The 23,867-nt window shown below is 43.9% G+C and overlaps 1 protein-coding gene across 1 annotated transcript in view; it reads right to left on the bottom strand.

Moving 5' to 3' along the window:
• Window positions 1-23,867, bottom strand: part of GPR158 (G protein-coupled receptor 158) — a 118,090-nt gene that overhangs the window by 56,468 nt on the left and 37,755 nt on the right. The window contains exon 3 of the mRNA XM_083579296.1: window positions 5,169-5,271. Coding sequence (XP_083435422.1) covers window positions 5,169-5,271 — 103 coding nt within the window. The remainder of the gene's footprint in view (window positions 1-5,168; window positions 5,272-23,867) is intronic.

The following is a 23,867-nucleotide window of genomic DNA, read 5'->3' as shown; positions in this document are numbered from 1 at the left end:
GGACTGAAGGGGCCTTCCACCCTTTAGTGTATTTTTGGTCTTTGTTGGAAGCCGCCCAGAGTGGCTGGGGAAACCCAGCCAGATAGGCGGGGTACAAATAATATATTATTATTATTATTATTATTATTATTATTATTATTATGAGGCTCCCTCTCTTCTGGATGTCTCCCAAGCAGTCTAAAACTGCATCTGTTCACCTCTGGTCTCTGTTCTGCTCTCCCCACTATCCTGCATGTTCTTGGAGACAAAGGGGGAGCTTGTCACAGCAGGAGAGGGGGACTCCCTGGATTCTTCAGCAGCCTCTTCACACACACACACACACACACACACACACACACACCCCAGCTTCAGCCTCAAAGTCTGAACTGCTCCCTGTCACAGGGTCCTCGTGCTCACTAAACCCGGTCTCTCCAGTATGCAGCACCTCCTCCCAATCTTTCCCTTCTGACATCTCATCGGTGTCCCACCACCAATCCCTGGGCTCAGGGCCTTTATCCTCTGGGATTTCCTTTGGGGGTTCCATGGCTGGCGCCTTCCACCATTCCTGGCACTGGCCAGCTGCAGGCTGGACTAGCATGGCTTTAAGATTGCAATTTCCTAAATATTTGCCCTTCGCTTCCGATTCCTCACTCCTGTAGGAAATGCCTGGCCCTACTGCCTACCTGCTGATGTCCATCTAGGCTGCAAGTATCCTTTCAAGACCCTGATTAAATTGGGCAGTGAGTTCCCTCTGCAGGCCTTGGCCTTGAACAGGACCATTTTCCTCTCCCTGCCCTCAGCTGGAGTCAGCTCTCCTACTGAGCCTTCTCTGGTCCTTCAAAAAGGAATTAACTGGGCTGTTTTTCTGGTGTTTGCATCAGGAGCAGAACCCCAAATGGAAATCCATCTGCCCTGCTATCTCAGCAACCCACTTCAGCCCCCCCAGTTCTGTCTCGACCTACAACCGTGCAGCCTCACCGAAAGCAGAAGGATGGCAAAGTTTTCAGTGGGAAAAGCATCTGGCCGGCAAAATCTTGATTATTAATGATGGTGAGCAAGCAAGAACACAGCTTGACTTTCAGGTTCCTTGCTGGGTTTGCAGAGCTGGCAGTTTAGATAAACAATCTTTTTAAAACTAATGTGCTGAGGAAATTTCACAGAGCGTCAGAGGCTGCACAAACAAAAAAATCTCCACAAATTTCGCTCCGGCAACATTGCCTTCTAAAGTAGAAATGAAAAATGTGTGCATATATGAAGGTAACAGCACTTCTGGCACCCTCTAACCCAGTTTTTCCCACTGAATCGCTGCTCCCCATCTGGGGAGCAACCGTATAACTGTAGTAATTAAGCAAAATTCTGCTCAGTTAGCAGATAGCTAAGGTAAAACATGACCCACAGAGGCTGCAATCCAAAACATGCTTACCAGGCAGGAAGTCCTATTGAAACAGTGGTGCTGACATCTGAGATACACACACTTATAAATGGACCTACCTATTTTATTTATATTATATTATATTATATTATATTATATTATATTATATTATATTATATTATATTATTTAAAATGCAGCAAGGCAGTGTATAATATTAAAAAACAGAATAGTATGATGGCATGAATTTTAAAAAAAACACTAATAAAGACTAGTTGGTAAAATAATTCTAAAAATCACATTCTATATTTCAAAGGCCTGTCAATGAAATACAGCTTTTAAAAGATGTCCATAAGAAGGCAGTGCCTGCCACACTCAAGACCTGGTCCCTGATAAAGGCTGCCAAACCTCAGGGGGCATGGAGGACCACCAAAACTGCCCCATCAGAAGATCCCAGTGATTGAGGTGGAGCATAAGGAATCACGAAGTCCTTGCGGTACTTTGGGCCCAAGTTGTTAAGACAAATTAATCCTGCGCAAGCTTCTGCACTGCTCCCAGCTTTATACATTTTGCCCTTATTTTGAATCTAGAGTCCTGCCATCCCTCCTCACAGCTGCGTTTTCTGGCTCCAGGAACATTTTACATTCTAATACTTCTGTCCAGAGTCATCTCTCTCTCCTTGTCAGACTTCAGCCAAAAAAAAAAAAAAAGAAAACACCCCCCCCCCAAAAGCTATGCAAACAGACCTCCAGGTCATGCAGTTTCTTTTGCAGCAACCATCAGCCTCCACCAGTTCCTCATCGTGCATTCATTTCCACAAAATCACCTCTTGGGTTCCCAGAGTAACAGCCCTTTTTATGTTGCAGTGGAGGCGACAGGCTACATTTTACATTTTGAATTAGTAGCTTTTCTTTCATCGTTTGACAACCTTCACCACTCTTGACACTAGCTGTCTCGCCCTTTGGTTTTGATAAGACACATATATTCCGTCTGGCGGGCTGAGAGTCACATCAAACAGCAACATCTCCAAGGATGAAGGGAATTTCTGAATGTGTCACATTATGCCAAAGAGGGTTTTGCTTTAAAAAAAAAAGTCCTCAAATTTACTTGCACGTAAGTACTATTTAATCAATAGTATTTTGCTTAATTTAATTTTTTGTTTTTGGTGTGTGGGCCATTTGTTTTCAAGTGAGAAAACCCTGAAAGGTTTTTTTTTTTAGAAAAAATCATTATTTGTTTACTAAATTTATATGCCAGCCCTCCTTCAAAGGGTGGCAAATATGTCAATATGTACTAAAACAGTAAAATTTAAACTTCTAAAAAGAGTTAAAAACTCCTGAAAGGAACCACCTACCCTCAAACTAATAATATTAGGGTTGCCAGGCATAGGACTTTCAGCCATCAAATGCCTAGGCAAACGGTTTGCACCAGACCTTTAAATCTAGTAAAGGTAAAGATAAAGGGACCCTTGACCATTAGGTCCAGTCGTGATCGACTCTGGGGTTGCGGCACTCATCTCGCTTTATTGGCCAAGGGAGTTGGCATACAGCTTCCGGGTCATGTGGCCAGCATGACTAAGCCGCTTCTGGCGAACCAGAGCAGCGCACGGAAACGCCGTTTACCTTCCTGCTGGAGTGGTACCTATTTATCTACTTGCACTTTGACGTGCTTTCGAACTGCTAGGTTGGCAGGAGCAGGGACCAAGCAACGGGAGCTCACTCCATTACGGGGATTCGAACCGCCAACCTTCTGATCGGCAAGTCCTAGGCTCTGTGGTTTAACCCACAGCGCCACCCGCGTCCCTTTTAAATCTAGTAGCAAATGCTAATAAAGTTTATATCTATCTAAATCAAAGGAACCTCTAGTAAGCTAGAGCCATGATACGGAATGCCATGTGTGAGAGAAAGCCTATGTGAATGACTGGCAATGCCATTTCCCCCTTGCCTGTAGGCTGGAACTACATATTACATTTATAAACATGGGTTCCCAAGCAGGTAATACAAACGTGGAAATGGAGGAAGCATTTGCAGCAGAGAACCGGAAGGAAGGAACACCTCCTGCGCCTATTGATTCTTCCCTGGGTTTACTTCTGTTCCTGGAGCCCAGCTGGGTAACACAGAAAACATGGGATGGCTCAGAACCCCATGTCTTCATTGTAACATATGGTTCTGCCTTTAATCATTGCAAGAGAATAGCAGTCATCGTGATACCTTCTGTCCATGGCAAAAAAGTCAATGGGGAAAGAACTGCATGTTGTCAGCTCTCTCAAAGTAATGTAGTTTCCCCTTCATCTTGCCATTTTTCCAGCTGCAAGAGTCAGGGGTCTGCACAGAAACTCAGAAATAGCAGAAAGCACTAGATGCACAGGAAATGTCTTTGAGAATTCATGAACAGATGATTATCAATCTCCTCCACCAGACTGCCCAAACTCAATGCTGTTCACTTACCTAGGGACTGACTCTACCCTAGCTAGAGAAACTGTAGCAAGATTACCCCATCAACATCTCCCTGCTAGAGGTCACTATGGCCTGTGCTAACTATGGCATGCCAAGATTTCAAAAACTGGGTTCCAGGTCTGGGAATCCTGAGATAACCCCCACCAGAATTTTTCAGAGATTTACCACACTAGATCACATGGTAGACTTGAGCAGCCTTTCGATGTATAAAGCAGGCTTCCTCAACCACGGCCCTCCAGATGTTTTGAGACTACAATTCCCAGCATCCCTGACCACTGGTCCTGCTAGCTTGGGATCATGGGAGTTATAGGCCAAAAACCTCTGGAGGGCCGAGGTTGAGGAAGCCTGGTACAAAGGAAGGATAAAAACTGAACCGTGCATACCCCTCAAGACATAATTCTAACCCAACTTTTGCAATCGTCAAAAATATTTGGCTAAGACACAGCAAGGACAGAAAGATGCTCTTGTACATTGGTCTGTGGGGCTAGAATTCCTTATCCCCAAACTTCCTTAGAAGCCAGAATTTCCTTTGATGTCCACAAGTCTGATTTATGTTAAATGCAGTAACGAAAGGGAATTGGCTGATCAAATTAAACTAATCATTGTACTAGCCATGATGCCTATGTTCTGACTCCACTATTGGAGGCGATATGCTTCTGACTACCAGTTGCTGGAAATCACATGTGAACAGAGTGCTGTTGCACTCAGGTCCTGTCTGCTGGCTTCCCAGGGACATCTGGTTGGCCACTGTGAGAATAGGATAGTGGACTCAATGAGCCTCTGGCATGATACAGCAGGGTTCCTCTTATGTACTAGCAATGGGGAGTATAAACACCCTCTTTCCAGGAAATGTTGCAAGGTGAGAAGGGCTTAAACCCTTGAATGCAGAGCCAAAAAAACCTCAATTACCCAGAGCCTCCATTTGTTGTCTCCTGAAGTTATGCACACCGGAAAAACCAGCAGCTGGTTTATACAGATGTATAATAGAACAATGAAATTTCAAAAGGAAAATCAGCAAAACTAAAGCGCTTATAAATGGGAACGCAGCACACTTCTGCTCTAATGATGATACCACAAATTGCTGCTGCCCAGCAGCAAAGGGGTTTTAAAGGGGGGGTGGGAATTATATTTATTTACAAATCAAATACACTTAAAAGTAGGTATGTTTTACAGGATTCTCCAGAGTATCACAGATGACAAACCACAGGGCTAAAATTCCTTAAGTGATTATATAATCCCTCCGTTGCAGGCCATTGGGAATATACCGTATAGCCCTGACAAGGATAAAAAGGAACCCTGCATTATTAATACGCTCTCTCTCTCTCTCCCCATCTCTCTTTCAAACCAAAGCAAAGGCACTTACTGTGAAAGCCGTTCATTGAAAACAGTTTGGGACGATAGAATCCAGCCTTACAAACGCACTTGTAGGCTCCGAGTACAAATCCATGGCCCTTCACTGGCACACACTGGAAGGAAGGAAGGAGGAAGGGAGAAGATGAAAGAGGTGCCCACTCACTTTCCCAGAGATGTTGAACATCTTCACCTTGAGCCCGACAATACAGCAGGGGGCTTTCCTTTACAAAAAGCAAAACAGGGTTTTTTCTTTGTTTTTTAAGGCTCAAACAACAACTGTAATTTGTTTTAACTGTTTTTCATTCTGAATTTTAAAATATTGCAACCCAAGCTGAAGCCTGCTGGTGAACGATAAGATACTGTATTTTTCACTCTATAAGATGCACCAGACCACAAGACGCACCTAGTTTTTGGAGGAGGAAAACAAGAAAAAAAATATTCTGAATCTCAGAAGCCAGAACAGCAAGAGGGATCGCTGTGCAGTGAAAGCAGCAATCCCTCTTGCTGTTCTGGCTTCTGAGATAGCTGCGCAGCCTGCATTCGCTCCATAGGACGCACACACATTTCCCCTTACTTTTTAGGAGGGAAAAAGTGAGTCTTATAGAGCAAAAAATACGGTAATTAATGTAGCTGTGGCAGTGATCGTAGCAGTGACAAAAATAGCAGCTATCCAGCAGTGGGACTGAATGCCTTGGGCTCGCCTTCACGGGAGGTATTCAAAGCAGAAGCTGGACAGTCAGGGGGAAGATTGTAAATCCCTGCACTGAGGGAAGTGGTCTAACTAGGCGACCTCCAAACATCCCTTCCAACTCCCACGTTCTGTGATTCTAGGCCAGGGCATCTTCACTGCACGAATACTTTGTATTAACATGGCACAGCTGAACTGCCTCAAAACAACAACATATGCAGGCTGGCATAAAAATGAAATTATTTAAAGTAAAAAACCAGGCTATTCCCGTCATTTAGGTTTATCAGTATTAGCAGACCAATGTTACAATAAGCATCACGGCAGGCTCTAATTAGCATGCAGGCCATGAATATTTAACTGGAACAACATATCTATGCATACATATCTACTTGTTAAGTCACAGCCACCTGTGGATAATAGCTTTATGACACTTTCTGTGGTCGCAGAGACAAAAATGAGGTAGCGAATCCCAGCACAGAAAATGGAGATTTACAGTAAAATGTTGAGTTGGACAACCGATCTCCAGTTTCAGATAAACATGACCAAAAGGGAGCAATCTGAGGGCAGTCTAACTTTATACGTAATGGTAAAATGAAACAATATAATGGGATAACCCACATTCGCTGGTGTTCCACATTGATAAGTGATATACAACATCATCATCATCATCATCATCAATGAATTGCTTCCCATGCTGCACCTCAAAATGATTTACAGTGGGAAAAAAGCATCTACAAAACAGTTACATACACAGTATTGGTCCAAATATAAGCCGCACCCGAATATAAGCCGTACCTTAAAATTGAAGGGGGGGGGAGAAAAAAAGGAAAAATACCCAAATCTAAGCCACTCCCTCCCTTGCTGCTCCTGGCTGCGGGGGGGGGAGCTGTGCTGCGTTGCCGGCGGCCTTTCCCCTTCCTTGCTCTCTCCCTTCCCGGCCTTGGGGGAGAGGAAGGGGGACTATGCATGGGGTGGGCACCGCTTTGCAGCGCTCCTGGCACTGTTTGCCCCGTGCTCCTGGCTGCATACCGCAACGTTGCGAATATAAGCCACACTTTAACTTTCCACAGTCGGAATTTGGGGGGAAAGTGAGGCTTACCTTCAGGCCAATACGGTATTAAAAAGGTCAAAGAATTGCATATATTAAAAACACAGAGAGAGACTAATTAAAACAGCCACAGCACATACATGAAACAAACTCAAATCCAATATAGACACCACTGTGATAAAGATCCCCCTTTGGAAGGCTTGTTGAAAGAGGAATGCATTTAGCAGTTGATGGAAAGGTGATATATGATGGGAGGGAGCTCCAAAGGTACATCATTGTCCCTACTCTCTCCTTATTTTGCATTTTGAAGATATTTTAAGGTTGATTTTTAAACATTTAGTTAGTTTGAGCTGTGAGAATTGTTAGTTTCTGTTATCACTGTGCAGCTGCGTGGAGTCACAGGACTCTGTTTACATTCCTGGGCTTCCAGACTGTTGGCAGTCTCACGGGAAAGGAGACGGGATGTATCCTCCCCAAGTTTTCTACCAAAGCCAGAGCAAACTTTAAAGCTGTCAAAAGTAACCTTACAGTAACTCTTCCCCCTCCCCAAAACCCACTCCCAATTTCACAGCATATGCATAAATACTTATCCAAGCCTATTGGAAAAGTGATGAGGCATTTGCTCCGAGTAGATGGTATAACAAAATATGCAATTGCCACTCGCTGATAAACTCACTCAACAATGCAGACTCACCAGGGATGCAATCAAACGTGACACCATTCTGGACTAGCGGATACCTTTTATTTCATTCCAGCCAAAATTTTCAAATCCTAGAAGCAATTTTGCATCTGTTGTATGACTATAATGCTAGTCAGAAATTTTACTGAGCTCTGAACATAGTGCAATTGTAGATGGATGAATTGTGTCCTATATTCTTGTATAAAATAAGAATCAAAATGGCCTCTAGGAAATTGTGAGGTGCACATCCTCTATAGTATACACCAAGGAGAGATGGGCTGATGCGCTTTGGGTGAAAAAGCAATATATAGATACCCTATAATATACCATTTAGAAGTAGCCAGGGTTTTTTTCCTCCTCCGTTATCAATACTCATTTATTTATTTACATTTATATATACTGCCCATGTGAGCATCATAGGGTGGCCTTCCACAGAACCACAAAAATACATAACACAATAGCAAACACAACACACAGCCAGCCACCACTCTTCCATGTATGTTTTAAAGCAAATATTTTTCAATATCATAAATCAGCGCGTCACAATGAGGAGGGCTCTTCACCTGTTCCCTATTCCCAAGCCTGCTCTTCTCTGGTTCCACTTGCAACCTGGCACTTGCGCCCATTCCTAGAACCTGACTGATCCTTCTCTGAGGGCAGTTTTCTTTCCCCCTTTTCGAGGAGAGAGAGGAGAGCTGGGGTTCCTTCGCAGCCTTCACCTGCCACGGCTGCGCTGGGCCTTAAATCTCTTTAACTCCAGGCGGATTGGCTCACCTCCAGGCTGCGCGATGGAAACACGGGACTGCCATGCTCTAGACCACAAAGCAGAGATGCCTTCAAGGGCCCAATAGCAATGAGGCAGGCTCTTAATCAAAAAGCTTGCTGCTGGGTTGTTGGGTTGGTCTAAACACGTTGCAGTTTCACAGCTTAAGGATCTCAGGCTGCCCAGATTTCACACATACACCCTATCAAGTCACCTCCTTATGAAAGAAAGGTCACACATGAAGACAAGCCTACAGATAGATTGTTGGTGGTTCAGCTTGGTTAACTTTAATCAATGTGATTCATCACTGCAAAGAGAGAAGAAAATGAATAATGGAATGCCAGGCATTCTGGGCAGGCTATTTTGTATTGTTAAAATTAATCAGCTTTCTGGCTACATATTCAAAGTACATACATGATCTTGAAGGAAACAAATTATCAACTCATGGACCAATGATTAGTGATTAAATTATTTGGGGCAAGAAGCCTGACAATGCCGTCTATGCATCCAGTGCTTCAAAAATCATATTTCCCTATTAACCTCAGCTGCAAGATTCTTCGACTGACATATTCAATTTAAAGCTCAGTTAAAAAGTTAAGGGGCATCCATCCAAACAGCCAGATTAAGCCTGCCAGTTGCAACTTAACATCAGTAGTTTTCATGCAAACACATCTACTGTGCTAGTTTCAGCCTCCCCAACTGCCTGGGCTACTTCAGGAATATAAATTGAATCTATCCAGAGAGGCAGCCTTGTTAATCCACTTCAGAAACAGTGAAGAATCTTATGACACCTTAAAAGCTAAGAGACAGCAGTGTCCTGGACCACAGCAGGAGTTAGAACTCAAATAAAGAGGGGAAAGAACTGGCTGAGGAACAAGACTGAGTCCTTGAACTTGAGACCAAGACTAGTGACCTGCACCTGAGGCTTTGCACCAGCGCCCCTACAGGCAGTTCCTCCTTAGACTGAACAACCTGGAGAATGAAGTTCCATCATGCAAGACACCAATTGCTCACCAATACCTGCTCATTGGTACAGATGACATACCAGGCAGGAAGAAAAGGAAAAGCACCCAATTTCTGGGCTATGGGTCAGAGGGCTTTCCTTTTAATGATATTCATTCCTCAGCAATGGTGGGTGGAGCATAGGAAGGATGGTCAAGGCCTGGGAGAAGAGGAATTAATTAGAGCAGGGGTAGGCAAGGTTTACCTCGCCTGGGACGGTTCAATCCAGCAGAGATCCCTCTGTGGGCCAGATCGCATGTGTGCGTGAGCGCGCATGATTTCTGGCGTTGGCATCTGCGCAGACACGATTTCCGGCGTCGCGGACGTGAGTTCCTGTGCCACGCCGGTTTAGTGCAACAGACAGGGACTCACTGAGCGGGCAGCTCGGTTTGGGGGCAGCTCGTGGGCTGGTTAAATGACCCCCGTGGGCCGCTTGTGGCCCATGGCCTTAGGTTGACGACCCCTGAATTAGAGCAACCTTCAACCAGTGGATGACCTCCAGGTGTTTTCAATTGCAACAGCCAGCAGCAGGCAGAGCAAATGCACCCAGTGATCTGTCCATGGTACTGAAAGTCTTGTCTCTGGCCTTCTTGACCATAGACACCTACCCATCTCTGCTTGCAGATATCAAACTGAGTTCCTCATTTTCTCAAATTTTCATTACTATCCCAGAGAGTGCTGGCTGGACCCCTCTGCCTTCCAGGTCATACTTGAGCTCCACTGGCTCAAAACAGACAAGTGGAGAAAACAAAAACAAGCCCATGAAATAACAGCAAGTCTGTAACATTTCTGCACCGAACCCAAGGTAGAGGTAATAAGAGAATGATCCATTCATAACAGCAGTCACTGTGGTAGCCCTGACTTATTGGCTGTGCGGTCCTAATTTAACATATGTGATGGGAAAGAAACCCAGAGTCACAACCCAGAGTCACAATTAAGTAAGAACTAAGCAGAAGCAAATCTATTGCTAAATTCTAATTCAGCAATTTCATATTATAGCTTCCTTTTGAAGCCTTTTCGTTGAAATATGTTGGCTTTGAAGTCAGCAGCAGTATGTCCTGATTTATGGATGCTGGCACTTTTTATGACAGATTTGCGTCCATTTATTCTCTTACAGAGCTATTACTGGATCCAGTGTTATCAGCTATTTGTAATTAAATAAACCCCTGCTCATTCTCTAAAGTGGTATATGTCATCCCTTGCCAGCAATGCCCTTTTGCAGCCTGCACAGGGGAAGCAGGTCAGTCTCCACACATGAGTATAAATGGACACAAACTGGGAATCGAAAATGACAACATTCTCATACACAAAACAGTGCCATCATCAGGAATTACAACAAATACAGTCAGTAAAATGATCTAAGGAAGAGGCAGAATTGCATTGGTTCAAACTTAATCATTTCAATCCTGCCACTGCATCTCTAAATAATGAGGAAGTGTTCTGAAAGCCTCCTTCTAGATTAACAGCACTTTAAATGCATAATCATGTAATCATGTAGTTCAAGTGAATTTCAACTTGGAACACACACACAAAAGAAATCCTGAATAAAAATCAATACAGTAAGGTTTTCTTCCCTTCCTTCTAACTTACATCAGATAAATAGCATCATTCTCAAAGCTAAATACAATGTAAGGCAAAATATAGGCATAGAAACTGTCGCAGGTGTGCAGCTGCTATGGCTGGACCAGAATGGGCCTGGAAACCTGCCTCAGTTGTGTTCAGTGGAGAAGGAGGAGGTGGAATGCAGGAATATGAATGTGAAGGTGGCCAGCGGAACAGGAATGGATGTGTATGGAACAAGGGATCAAATGATATGCTGGGCAGTTTACAACAGATTAAAACAATACAGCAAGAACTGAATGCAAAGCAAATTAGCCAGTTGAAATCAGATGCAGAAAAGCATTTTCTCCCCCCATTAAAAAATCAAGCAAATGAAGTAGCATTTGTCTGGTGCCTAAATTTAAGTAGCTGCTGGGCAAACATGCTTCAGGAAGTTATTCTGTAGCTGGGGGAGGGCATAATAAAAGGGCACTGTCCTTGGGTCACCAAACCTCTGAAGGCAGAGTAGCCTTGTGCCTCGCTTTGCAGAATTCAATCCTCTACTGGAAGGGCCCCAGCCTGCATGGTCCAAGTCTGATTTTTAGGTAAAGAACAATAAGAAGGGAGAGAGGACGGGGTCTTGCGGTAGCCCATCCACAGCACCTAGGTAGTGAGCCATGGTTTGGCTAAGTACAGTGGTACCTCAGGTTACAAACGCTTCAGCTTACAGACTCCACTAACCCAGAAATAGTACCTCGGGTTAAGAACTTTGCTTCAGGATGAGAACAGAAATTGTGTGGCAGCGGCGCAGGGGCAGTGGGAGGCTCCATTAGCTAAAGTGGTACCTCAGGTTAAGAACAGTTTCAGGTTAAGAACGGACCTCCAGAACGAATTAAGTTCTTAACCCGAGGTACCACTGTACTGTGTGCTTATGAGGGCAGAAATTACAGGTGGCCTTTTAAAAGGCAAGTCTGAAGGCACAAGAGAATAGTCAGGCTGGTGGGAGGGAAGAGCAAGCAGAGACGAAACACTCCATACATTTTTCTGTTCCAAGAATTCTTGCTTCCTCACAATAACCTAGAAACCTAGTTTCCCCTATTATAAATGCTGATTTATTTTAGCCGTGCTACATAGCTTTGGCATTTGATATGCAGGCCTATTTTCTATGTCACCACAATAAAAAGCAGCCACAGGGGAGCTGGGCTGTGTGGACCAGCATATCTAAGCTGGCTACCCCTCCAGGGAATGGTTGTTCGAGTCAACAAATGACAGTCCCTATTCCCATGGCCCTTATGCTAAGGATGTGTTTAGATTTAAGGAGGATAAGGAACCCAGGGGGGAAGATTCTGACATCTCTCACAAAACTCTAATTCTGTCCCTCTTTAAATAGCATTGGCTGGATCCATGCGAGGCTAGCTGGAGTGGGCAGCAGGGCTAGCTCCAGGTAGGGGTGTTCTCTAGTGGACCCTCTCTTAAGAGAGGGTTCCTTAATGTTGGAAGAAGCCCCAGCTTTGATGAGCTTACCTGGTCAGAGCAACAATGCGAAACAGCTGTGTTCAGATTGGAACAAGCTGAGCCTGGAGGCCACCATTTAAATTTCCCACAATGCTCCAGGGAACAGTGCTTTGAAACACGCCCGGTTGTGAACTAGAGCCAGGTATCAAAAGCATGTCACCCCATTGCTAGCACACCTGCACTGTTTTTTATTGGGAGATTTTTTTATTGCTTTAATTCTTGGAGAGGTTAATTACTTTTTAATTGCTTTCTGTTAGCTTCCATCTGTTTATCCTCTTCATATCTACAATAATGCTGGAGAATGCTGGTATCCAGATTTATTTATTTTTTAAATTTCACAGCTTGGAATTACATTTGTCCACTTCACCTTGAGGTTAACCACTTCACCTCTAAGATAAGAAAATTTCCTGAATGCCAATTTGATCAGCACAAGGCATGCAAGCTCCACCCCGCAGTCATTCTTAGACTTCTTATTGGGTGAGCAACACAGCCAAGCAACACAGTTGGAGCCTCCCTCCTCTCTGGCCAGCAGGGAGGGAGGGAGAGGAGCTGCCTCCTTTGAAACGCGGGAAATTTAAGGGACATCATCAATAAGGGACAGCAGCGGGACACGGCGCTGAGATAAGGGACTGTCCCGCCAAATAAGGGACGCTTGACAGCTATGTAGGAAACTGAAGCAAGCTGAACCATTATGAAGGTAAAGAATGTTCTGCATTAGGTTCTGCATTAGGTTCCACCTCCTTGAAGGAAGCACCTATATCCTTGTTTGATTCTGTATCCTTCTGTGAGGTGTAAAATGGGATGACTATCTATCTCGTAGCTCTCTATATTTTGCTGGATTATCCCTGGACATTGCCCATCCTGGCTGGGGGTGAAAGTCAACAACAGCTGGAGAGCCACAGGTTGACCATTCATGGTCTAAAGATGGAGGAATTGCTGAGGACTCACCCTTTGAATCTGAGGGTAGTGGTAGGGGGTTGGGGGGCACAGAAGAAGGTACTCTTGGGGGGGTATAGCCTGAATCTTATCCTCTTCTTTCTCAAAGCACTATGTGATCTGAAGGTCAGTGCCTATGCACTGTCAATAGCACTTCCATGTGGATTAATTTGTGTGCTAAAAAATACTAACATGTTGCAGGGAATACTCTAAGCTGGAACCTAGAGTTCTTGCAAGTTGCCATCCATCCTTCTTCAGTATTTCCTTTGTCCTGTGAAATTTGAGACTGGGCCCTAGAACATAGGCAACACTACTCTGCAGAAGCACATTGCAAAAAAACATATATCAGTAACTCAGGCCAATCTGCTTATTAAGGACATTTGTGTCTGCTCTGTCCCAGCTCCCCTTCTTGTTTTTCTCACCCCTAGGAATACAGTATGAAAACCATTGGTCTAGGCAGACTAAAATAAAAGCTAGGCTATATTGTAGCTATCCACTTCTGCAAAAAAGAAGTGATTCACAATCTTTTTATAGTAAGCTAAAGCACACATTATCCACCTGTGCCTGGGCCGTGTGTGAACAACCTCCACTTGGATTATTCCCAACGGTTCAAAAGAAGGAACATCTCTCCCATTCTTTAAATAGGAACCAACAAGACTAGTGATTTATTATTTTGATTCCAGCTCAGCTCTGGACTTTGGGGATGTCATTAACTCAGGGATCAGACAAAAACTCCTTTAAAACCATGAATGCCTTGTGGTGATAGCAACAGAACTTACCTGCTTTTTTATTCTCTGTGATGAAAACAAGCTACCATCTCCTCTAGCTACCTATCAAAAAGATGCTTCAATTCACTCATCACCTAGTGCCATTCTGTTCTATCTTAAGTGTCTTCACTTTGAATTTGACTGTGTGCTGCGGCCATTGGGAATCCATATGGCAAAGTGTCCGGACCTTGTCCAACCCAGATCCTGGAGGGACCCATTCAGATGAAGAAACCCACTCCAGCTATAGACTAGGAGGAGTCTACAGCACCCAAAGGCACTCTGAAGAGCCCTGTATCATGGATGCTTCACCTGCCACAAATATGCGTGTTTTCTGGGATTTATAATTGATTTATGATTAATTGGGGGGGGGGGGAGGTTGAAAATAACTTTTGTTAAGAAACCAGAAGCTTTTCTTTTAGGAATACTGGGAGAAGAGGTGCCGAAAGACCAGAAAAAAAACTATTCATGTATGCAACCACAGCTGCCTGAATGATATATGCCCAAAATTGGAAAGAGGAACTGGCTCCAAAAAAAGAGACAATTGGCAATCAAAACTGATGGAATATGCAGATGGCGAAACTCACTGGAAGTTTAAAAGATCAAGACGAGAGCCTTTTTTTTACTATAATGGGGGGAAATTATTGAATACATGAAAACAAATTGTAAACAATTAAACACCTTAGGAGGATTGACATAAACACGAGCAGTAAGGAATAAAAGGCCTCCCAGATGCCCATGGGTATCCCACAAGCGTAATCTGTGGGCAAACAGTGCTTTCTTGCGATTCCCACCAATAGATAATCAGCATACTGGCTCTGACAGGGGAGGCAGAATATAGCCACCATGGCTTGCAGTCGTTGTTAGTCCACTTTTCCATGAATCTGTGTAATCCAATTTTAACGCCATGAAAGATGGCAGTCGTCACTGGCTCCTGTAGGAGCGAATTCCATCGCTCCTGAACTGTATGAAGAAGTACTTTCTTTTGTCTGCCCTAGATCTTCTATCATTCACAGAGTTTACAACGTTCAGATGCATTGCCACGTGCTTCATAATAGATTTATTCCTTCCCTTAAGGAAGATACTCAAAAGGATTTCTAAGGTTCAACCAGGAAACCACCTCACAAGGGGATAAGTGATGCATTCGCAAACCTCTTGATAAAATCTATAGTAGGAGAACAGATGAGAGAATGTTTCAAACTCTAAAGTGGTTCCAAGCACTGCACCTCTCCCTAAGGGAGCTCTGACAAATCTCCCATCCAGTATATTAGAGGGTCAAACCCAATCATCTGCTGGATTCTGCTTTTGGGGGCATTATATATATAGCACTTCTCAGTCCCTCATTGTTGTCCCTCTGTCAGTTCCTAGTTCGTCAGCTTTAATCATTAATCATTAATTCCACTGAGGCTGATATTTTGTACTGCTTGATATTTTGTACTTTGCTTTGCTTTGTTTATTTAACTAAATGCATATACTGATTGATTGTAAGAAAACCTCTTACAAAACAGAAGTTTAATGGTGAGCTGTCTCTAATAATCATTTGACTGATTGATTGATTGATTGATTGATTGACTCATTGTTGTAGCCTGTCCTGGGAACACAGCTGATGCAAGGTAGGCCAGAAATGGAAATAATAAAATAAAAATAAATTGTATGGGGAAGGCTTCCATTGGCACCAAAGGGAGCTTCTTTCCCCCACCCCTGGAAAGGCTAATTATAGCACAGGATCACAGCTGGAGAAGGAAAGATTAAACCTGCCATCCCTATATGCTGCAGTCCTGATTAAAATAGCACACACACATACACAGAATGCCTAGTATTCCCAGTTGATGGATTGCAACCCCAAACTCACAGGCCATTAAATAGGTTAATTGCAGTAGATGCCAGTTCATCTCCATAGACAAATTCAGGTCTCTTGGAATGCAAACAGTGTAGGCTTCTTGGCAAAAGAAAAACCCAAATCCAAAATAATGTATGTTTCTACACTTAACATATAGATCTGTTCTCAATCCCCATGTCTTCAACTCACAGATCCAAACGTATTGCATTCAGGGAAGAAAAACTGCCCACTAATGCATTGTTTTTACTATAAGCACGAACACTGCTCTCTGGAGGCTGGAGTTGGAAAGTTTAGCTCCTTGGAAAGTCTCAGCAGCATTTCTGAACTCTGTGCAAAGTGCTATTAGGGCTTGTTCAAATATTAATCACGCCAATGTAGTTGTACAACATTTGACAGAGAGGGTGCCATTAGTGAATCATGATTTTCTGCCAAAAGGAGACTAAAACAGTATTAAGCACAGCAAAAAAAAATTAAAAGTTACTTTGGAATGAAAAGATCCTAGATATATGGTGCTTTAATTAATCTATCTCTCTCTACCCTAAGCTCTCAGAGAGCACACTGTAGCGGTATATCCAACTGCACAAAACTCAGATATTTTTGTGTGCGCGCACACACACACACACACACACACACAAAGATGAGGCTCACGGGGGACTTGTTTCTCATAGTTCAAGGACAAATTCCAACCACAAAAGGGCACTTAGGGGGAGGGGGACAAAGTAGGGCCAGACAGTGAGTGATGCCTTGGAAGAATCCAAACGGCCAGACAGAGAGAGCTGGAAGTCTTCATTTGGCCCCCAAACTGAATATGGATTCCACTCTTATTTGGTGTGTCCTTCCCCCACCCACCCCCGCTGAAAGGTTTCCACTGAAGTCATCAAGAAATGCATCCTCTGCTAGGACATCTAGGCCACTATTCCTGGCATTGATAGCAACAGTGATCAAAAGCTGGCATGGCTCATCAGAAATAGCTTCTGTGCTTCATTGCTCTCCTTCGGCACTCAATAATCATAAATCCCAACTTCCCCTTTTGAAATCCTTACCAGGCTGCTGATACAGAAAGCTCCATTTATCAGGTAATAAGGTGAAATCACTCCGTGAGAGAAAGCGGAGGGTGGGGAGGAGTGGGGAGGGGGAGGGAGAGAGCCAGTCTGACTGTGCTGCATTTCATTCAACGCCTCCCCTGGTGAGCAGAATCCATAGCCGGGGTGGAGCTGACAACTGGAATTGTTGCTTTGCGTAACACTTTATTATCCATATGCTCACGCAAAGCCGTAGAAAAGAGTGAAAAGGCCACAGAGGACATTATATATACAGTGGTACCTCAGGTTAAGTACTTAATTCGTTCTGGAGGTCCGTTCTTAACCTGAAACTGTTCTTAACCTGAAGCACCACTTTAGCTAATGGGGCCTCCTGCTGCTGCCGCGCCGCCGGAGCCCAATTTCTGTTCTTATCCTGAAGCAAAGTTCTTATCCTGAAGCACTGTTTCTGGGTTAGTGGAGTCTGTAACCTGAAGTGTATGTAACCCGAGGTACCACTCTGTGTGTGTGTGTGTGTGTGTGTGTGTGTGTGTGTGTGTATTCCAGAGAAATGCAGTGAAGGACCTCAAGCAGCCATGAATCAAGAGGGATGCAGTGACCTGGAAACTACAACTAACCCAGAATGCAGCAGCTAGACTGGGAGTGGCCGCCAAGACCATATAACACCGGTCTTGAAAGACCTTCATTGGCTTCCAGTACGTTTCCAAGCACAATTGAAAGTGTTGGTGCTGACCTTTAATGCCCAAAACAGTCTCAGCCCAGTACACCTGAAGGAGCATCTTCACCCCCCATTGTTCAGCCCGGACACTGACGTAGAACTTTCAGAAAAAGCTGAGGGTTTCAATGACTGTTATTTTACATCCAAAGTGTGAGCAAAGGACAAGGTCGCCTCGCTATTTCCTTCAAAACATGCAAAGAAATGTATCAGGTAAAAAAAGAGATCATAGAACTGTAGACCTGGAAGGGATCATGAGGGTCATCTAGTCCAACCCTCAGCAATGCAGGAATCTTTTGCCCAATGTGGGGCTCAAACTCATGACACTGAAATTACGAGTCTCAGACTCTATCTACTGAGCTATCCCAGAAATAGCTCAACCTTCTTAAGCCTTCCCTGGGTAAATTTTTCTGCCAGGCAATAAATAATAGCTTAGTGCTGGAAACACTCTTGCTCTCCAGAAATTATGAACTATTTGGATGACTTAGGCAGTGGGCCATCCAAGTAATAACAAACTGATACCAGAAGATTAAGTCCCCTCTTTACGAAAAGCAGAACAGGAGTGGCAGGGAGCACATCAGCTCTAAGAAACAAAATAGGTGGTTGATTCGCTGCTCCTACAGCTCTGTTTTAACAACAGTTTTAAACTGGAAGAATTCACAAGTGTGGAAGTAGTTCCTTTGTCTCATGGGGAGTCCTTTATCCAAGGTATCCAGTGAAAATAGTGGACGTAGTGACAGCTGCTGGTTGTCTCCAAGTTGGCAGTATTGATACTGAATTTCACCACCAGGTCAATCGAGAGGGGGGAAAGTAGGCATGGCTGATTTCTAATACAAGTAAATGGGGCAAGCATATAATTGAGGGCATTTGGACCACCCTGGTTCCAAATGGGTTTTACCTACACACCTTTCTCTAGGTTGGGTCCACCACCTACTCGCCATATCAGTCATTATCTCAACAAAAGTTAAGGAAACCCACAGAGTATTTTCCTTTTGAGATCCCATGCGCATGGAATTATATGCGGAAGAGAATCACAATTCCTCCTGATCTTCCTTTTCACATAAATGAGCCTCCAAGAGGCAAACTGAGACCTAAGTCATGCATTATAAAAGGGATGCAGAACCTTTTCCAGCTGGAGGGCTTCATTCCTCTCTGGGAAATCTTCCAAGGGCCATGTGCTAGTGGGTGGGGTCAAAGGCAAAAGTGGGTGGGGCAACAAATATGAATTTTATGGCTAGTAGCCTTTTTCTCCATGAATTTGTATAATCTTTTTTTGAAAAGCACCCAAGTTTGTGACCAACACTGGCTCCCATGGGAATGTATCCTATAGCTGAACATATATTTCAACATATGTGTAACATATATTTGTTTCTTGCTTTTCTACCCAAGAGTTCAATGTTGCTTATGTTTTCCTCCTCTTCCCAAGCACTACACTATCCACAAACCATGTACCAGGCCTGGAAAATGCTGTTCTTGCCAACAGAAGAGTGTTGAACTGGGAGCATTCAAATCACCACTAAGAAGAAGAAGAAGAAGAAGAAGAAGAAGAAGAAGAAGAAGAAGAAGAGGAGTTTGGATTTGATATCCCGCCTTTCACTCCCTTTAAGGAGTCTCAAAGCGGCTAACATTCTCCTTTCCCTTCCTCCCCCACAACAAACACTCTGTGAGGTGAGTGGGGCTGAGAGACTTCAGAGAAGTGTGACTGGCCCAAGCTCACCCAGCAGCTGCATGTGGAGGAGCGGAGACGCGAACCCGGTTCCCCAGATTACGAGACTACCGCTCTTAACCACTACACCACACTGGCACTTAGCCATGAATCTCACTGGGTGATCTTGGGCCAGCCACTGTCTCTCAGCCTAACCTACATCACAAGGTTATTATGAGGACAGACCAAGCATACGAAGAACCACATGCTCCTTGGAGCAAACGCAAGCTAAAAATTGAACAAATATAGGACTGCCTGTGTTACTCAAACTGTGGTTCTGCTCTGAATCTGTCTCCGATAATCTGCATTTGATAAGCCCAGAAATCTTCCTTCCTCACCCACACCTGCCCCCCACGGTCCCCTCCCCTAGAGGATCAAGCTAACTGCCTTGTCACTCACTCATGGATTACCATCTCCTTCCCTCTTATTAGCTATTTCAGTTGCTCTTCCTACAACTATATGGCTCAGAACATTTTCTCAATCTACCGGAGATAAAGCAGTAAGAGATAGCAGGGCAATCTCATTGCCCAAAAAACTTGGGACTGACTCATCTCCATGAAAAGCAAGCTGCGTGAATCACACAGTCAGCGTGATGACTCAGAAGCAGAGCAAAGAGGTATCTGGCTGGAAATATAAAGGGTTGTGTTTTTTTAAAAGTGCCCCACTGACAACCAAGGATACTGATTTAAAGAGGGGGTTTTCCACTTCTTAAAAAAGAAGACGACGACGACAATGGTTAAATAAATAAATAAACAAACACGGAGATGTGGTTTGGGCTTTAACAAGGCAGAAGAAAAGGCCGATTAAACTGTGACTCACTGCACATCGCCCCTTAGTGGCCCAATTTGCTAGATTCAACGGAGCTAGCCCTCCTTTTGTTCTCTCATAAGTGAAATCACGGTGGGTTATTTTTATTCTAAAAGCTTGACTGTACAAGTGTAATGAACAGCCCGTGGCTGTTCATTATCTGCAGCCATCGCTGATGGAAAGGAAGAACAAAAGCAATTCCAGGTTGCTATTTCTGAGTGCACAGAGCTCGCCTGCCCTACCGTTAGACAAATGGGACACTTGGTCTGAGTGACAATCCTGGAGCTGAAGTCTGAGAGGGGGTACCTGTGGTGACAGCAGTAGAAGGGGTGGCAAGGATGTCATCTCTCAGCCTTATGTGGTGCAAAAGCAAAGGAGAGAGTGTGTGTCCACGGAAGAGACCCGTGTCAACCTCCCCTCCTGCACAACGCTACCTCACTGCCAAGTCTTCACGGCTGCCTCCAGACTGTTGTTATTTTGTGGGAGGGGTTCAAGATGCTCTTCAGGCAAAACTGTAAAGGGCTATAAAACTGCATATGCAAAAGGGAGGGAAGAGAAGCGCAAGGGGGCCCCACCAGACTGTCACTGTTTTGCAGCAGGGATTCAAATTCATACTGGGTATTTAGGTCTGCACAATAAAACCAGTGGTGCAGCAAAACCACTTTTTATTTATTGTTTTAAATAACGAAGAGGGAGGGAGAGAAAAACTGAGAAAGATAAAGGAAGTGTGACAGATGGGGGAACAGTGCTTTTTTTTGGGGGGGGTGGTACTGAAGTACCATCACATTTTTTCAGATGTTAAAAGTGTGGCACTTATTGTAACACTGTGAGGGAACTCACTTTTTTAAAATACCGACTATTCGAAGTTTGGAAAGCAATGGGGAAATGCATTGAAAAGAGTGAGAGGCATGTGGAAATTCTGTGGTCAATAGCTGTGATTCCAGAATTGCAAGGGGTTAGACTAGAGTCCCTTCCAACTCTGTGGTTCTTCAGCTTTTTATTGGGAATTTCCCCCAATAAACACATTTTTGTATGCAGATCACACATTTTTGCAAGCAATTTCTACTAATATAGCACTGCATTTTTTGTATGCTATTTTCACTAACACGCTCCTTTTGATATACACTTTCTCCTAATATATGCATTTTTGTAAGTATTGTTTTGCTGGAGAACTGCACTACAAAATTCTTAAGTGTGAATTTTGAAGGATGGCTGTGTTTTGGTTCTCATATTGTTTCAGGAAGTGAGAATTTGATAGATTTGAGCTGCATCAAATTTCTCCCCAGCCCTGTCCAAAGTCCATGGCCTCAAGTAGCTCACTCAGCAAAGATGAATCTGCTAAGCTTTTTTAAAAAAAAACCCACACAACTGTGTTTGGAAGCAAACGGCCAAATTACACCACTAAGCTGTATCAGAAACACATAGCATTCAAAGATCAAGCACAGGGGATGTATTCTGCATAAGAGCCACTGCCATCTGGCATGGACACATACACACACTAGGGATATAACCTATGTTTGCATCCCGGTTTCTCTAGCATTGCTTTTACACCAGGATTTGGTTGTGTGACAAACCCTTCTGCAAACTTCGTAAGCTGCAGTGCATGGCATTGCCATGCCTGCGAATGAACTTTATTTCAAAATTCTAGCTGATACAATATGTAGTGTTATCTAGCTTCTAATTATGCATCTATTTATAGCCTACTCAATAAGAGGATAAAGCTAAGCCCCTTCTGGTCAGCTCTGGTTGTTGACCAAGTGGGAGACAGAAATGCCATGGCACAGTCAGTAGAGCTGCCCCTAGTTTTCTAGTCAAATACAGTGAAACAGGTTGAGGAAAGGACACAGGAATTGGCTTCATACCAAATCAGACCATTGGTACACCCCACCCAGTAGATCTCTAGGATCTCAGAGAAGGGTATTTCCCAGCCCTACCTGAAGAGGATGAGGACTGAAACCGTGACTGTCTGAACACACTAAAGCCCAGAGATGATTGAAGTTGCAGTCCAACAGCATATGGAGGGCGACACCTTCCCTGTCTCCACTTTAAACCATAGAACTCATGCATCAGATTGTGAAGGGCATTATCAACAGCTTCCCCATTACTGAAGAAACACCTACTATCTACTGTTGGAGAACTGCTGAACGTACAACTCAAATGAAACTTGGGGAAATTCTCAGAATTTGTTTTGTGTGTGCGTTTCAAACTGAGCGATGATATACTTCCATTTTTATTATTATTAATATAAGGTTACCAGGCGTCCTCATTTCCCTGGATTTACAAATCAGTCCCCTGACAAAATCCATCTATTTAGTAGGAAGCTGAAAAGTGTCTTCGGATTCATTGAAAAAAATCTGGTAACCTTATATTAATATTATACTGGGGGAGGGGAAATCCCAAATACAGATTTTGTGCTTTGAGCTCTCCCAGCTCTGTCAATCCAAGAGAGGGAATGGGCTCAAGTGTTGCTCTGGGAACAAAATATGCTGAGAGTCTTCCTCCTAGATGGGGAATCTCCAGATGTTTCTGGACTACAACTCTCATCTGCCCTGCCATCTGCTGGCTAGGCCTGATAGGAGTTATTCTTCAACAGCAGGGGAGGGGGGCACAGGTTCACTATCCATATCCTTGATAAATCCAATGTACGTGCGAAAGGAGTCAATGGAAAACGCATGCACAAAGAGAACTACATGGACAATTCTTCTCATCTCTTCTGAGCTTCCAAAAATAATTGGAACTGATGATGAGCTGTGCAGTTGTTTCCAGATTTGGGAAGGTTCACTGGACTTTTTTTCTAGAGCTGCAGCAAAATGAGCTAGGTCCTCTCCACTGCATCAAGTCTTTGCAAGGCATGCTTGTGCCTCAGCTTAGGACACCATTAGAAATTGAGGATGATGGCATCTGGCGTGGGCTTGGTGCATTCTCAGCCTTATAGAAGAAGGGAGTACTCACGCCTATCCACAACCTCCCAAGGGAGTCCATTCCACTGTCAAACAACTCTAACCGTCAAAGTTTTTCCTGATGCTTAGCCGAAATCTCCTTTCTTGAAACTTGAAGCCATTGGTCTGAGCAGGAGAAAACAAGCTTGTTCTATGTGACAGCTCTTGAGATATCTGAAGGTGGCTATCATAGCCGTAATGGGAGAGGACAGTTCTGGTCAGCAAATATTACAAGATCTTACAACGGCTTCTCCACATAATCCATCACGCCCAAATTATTTTCAGACTGCGTGTTGGAGTTTATCCACCCCCTCTGTTAATTTCATGGACCAGCGTGATCCTGTTTGCTGTTCAACCATCCAATAGAGTCCCAAGATTACAAATGAGCAGCAGATCAAAACAGCAATGCTGAAAGCTTTAAAAAGCCTCTGACTCATTTATCTGGGGAAAAATGTGTCCCCCCCCCTCCTAACATGCTATTTTTGAAGTATAATATTTCTGAGTTAAGTCACACACAACAATAAAAGTGTCATAACAGCCTGGGTCTACTTGGGATGGAATATCATTATGGGTGGTAGCCCAGTCAGCACTTCTATGACACAGAAGCCTGGGAGGGTTAGGCAATCGTTTTCCTTCAATCCAAAATCAGTTCCGGGATGTGTGTGTGTAAGTGAGTTACAGAATGTGGGCTCCTGGTCGTCAACCAGATTGGCCAATCTAGTCCCAGGC

This window comes from Podarcis filfolensis, assembly GCF_964270895.1.
Source record: "Podarcis filfolensis genome assembly, chromosome: 12".
NCBI lineage: Eukaryota > Metazoa > Chordata > Lepidosauria > Squamata > Lacertidae > Podarcis > Podarcis filfolensis.
This window is presented reverse-complemented; position numbering and strand designations above follow the sequence as displayed.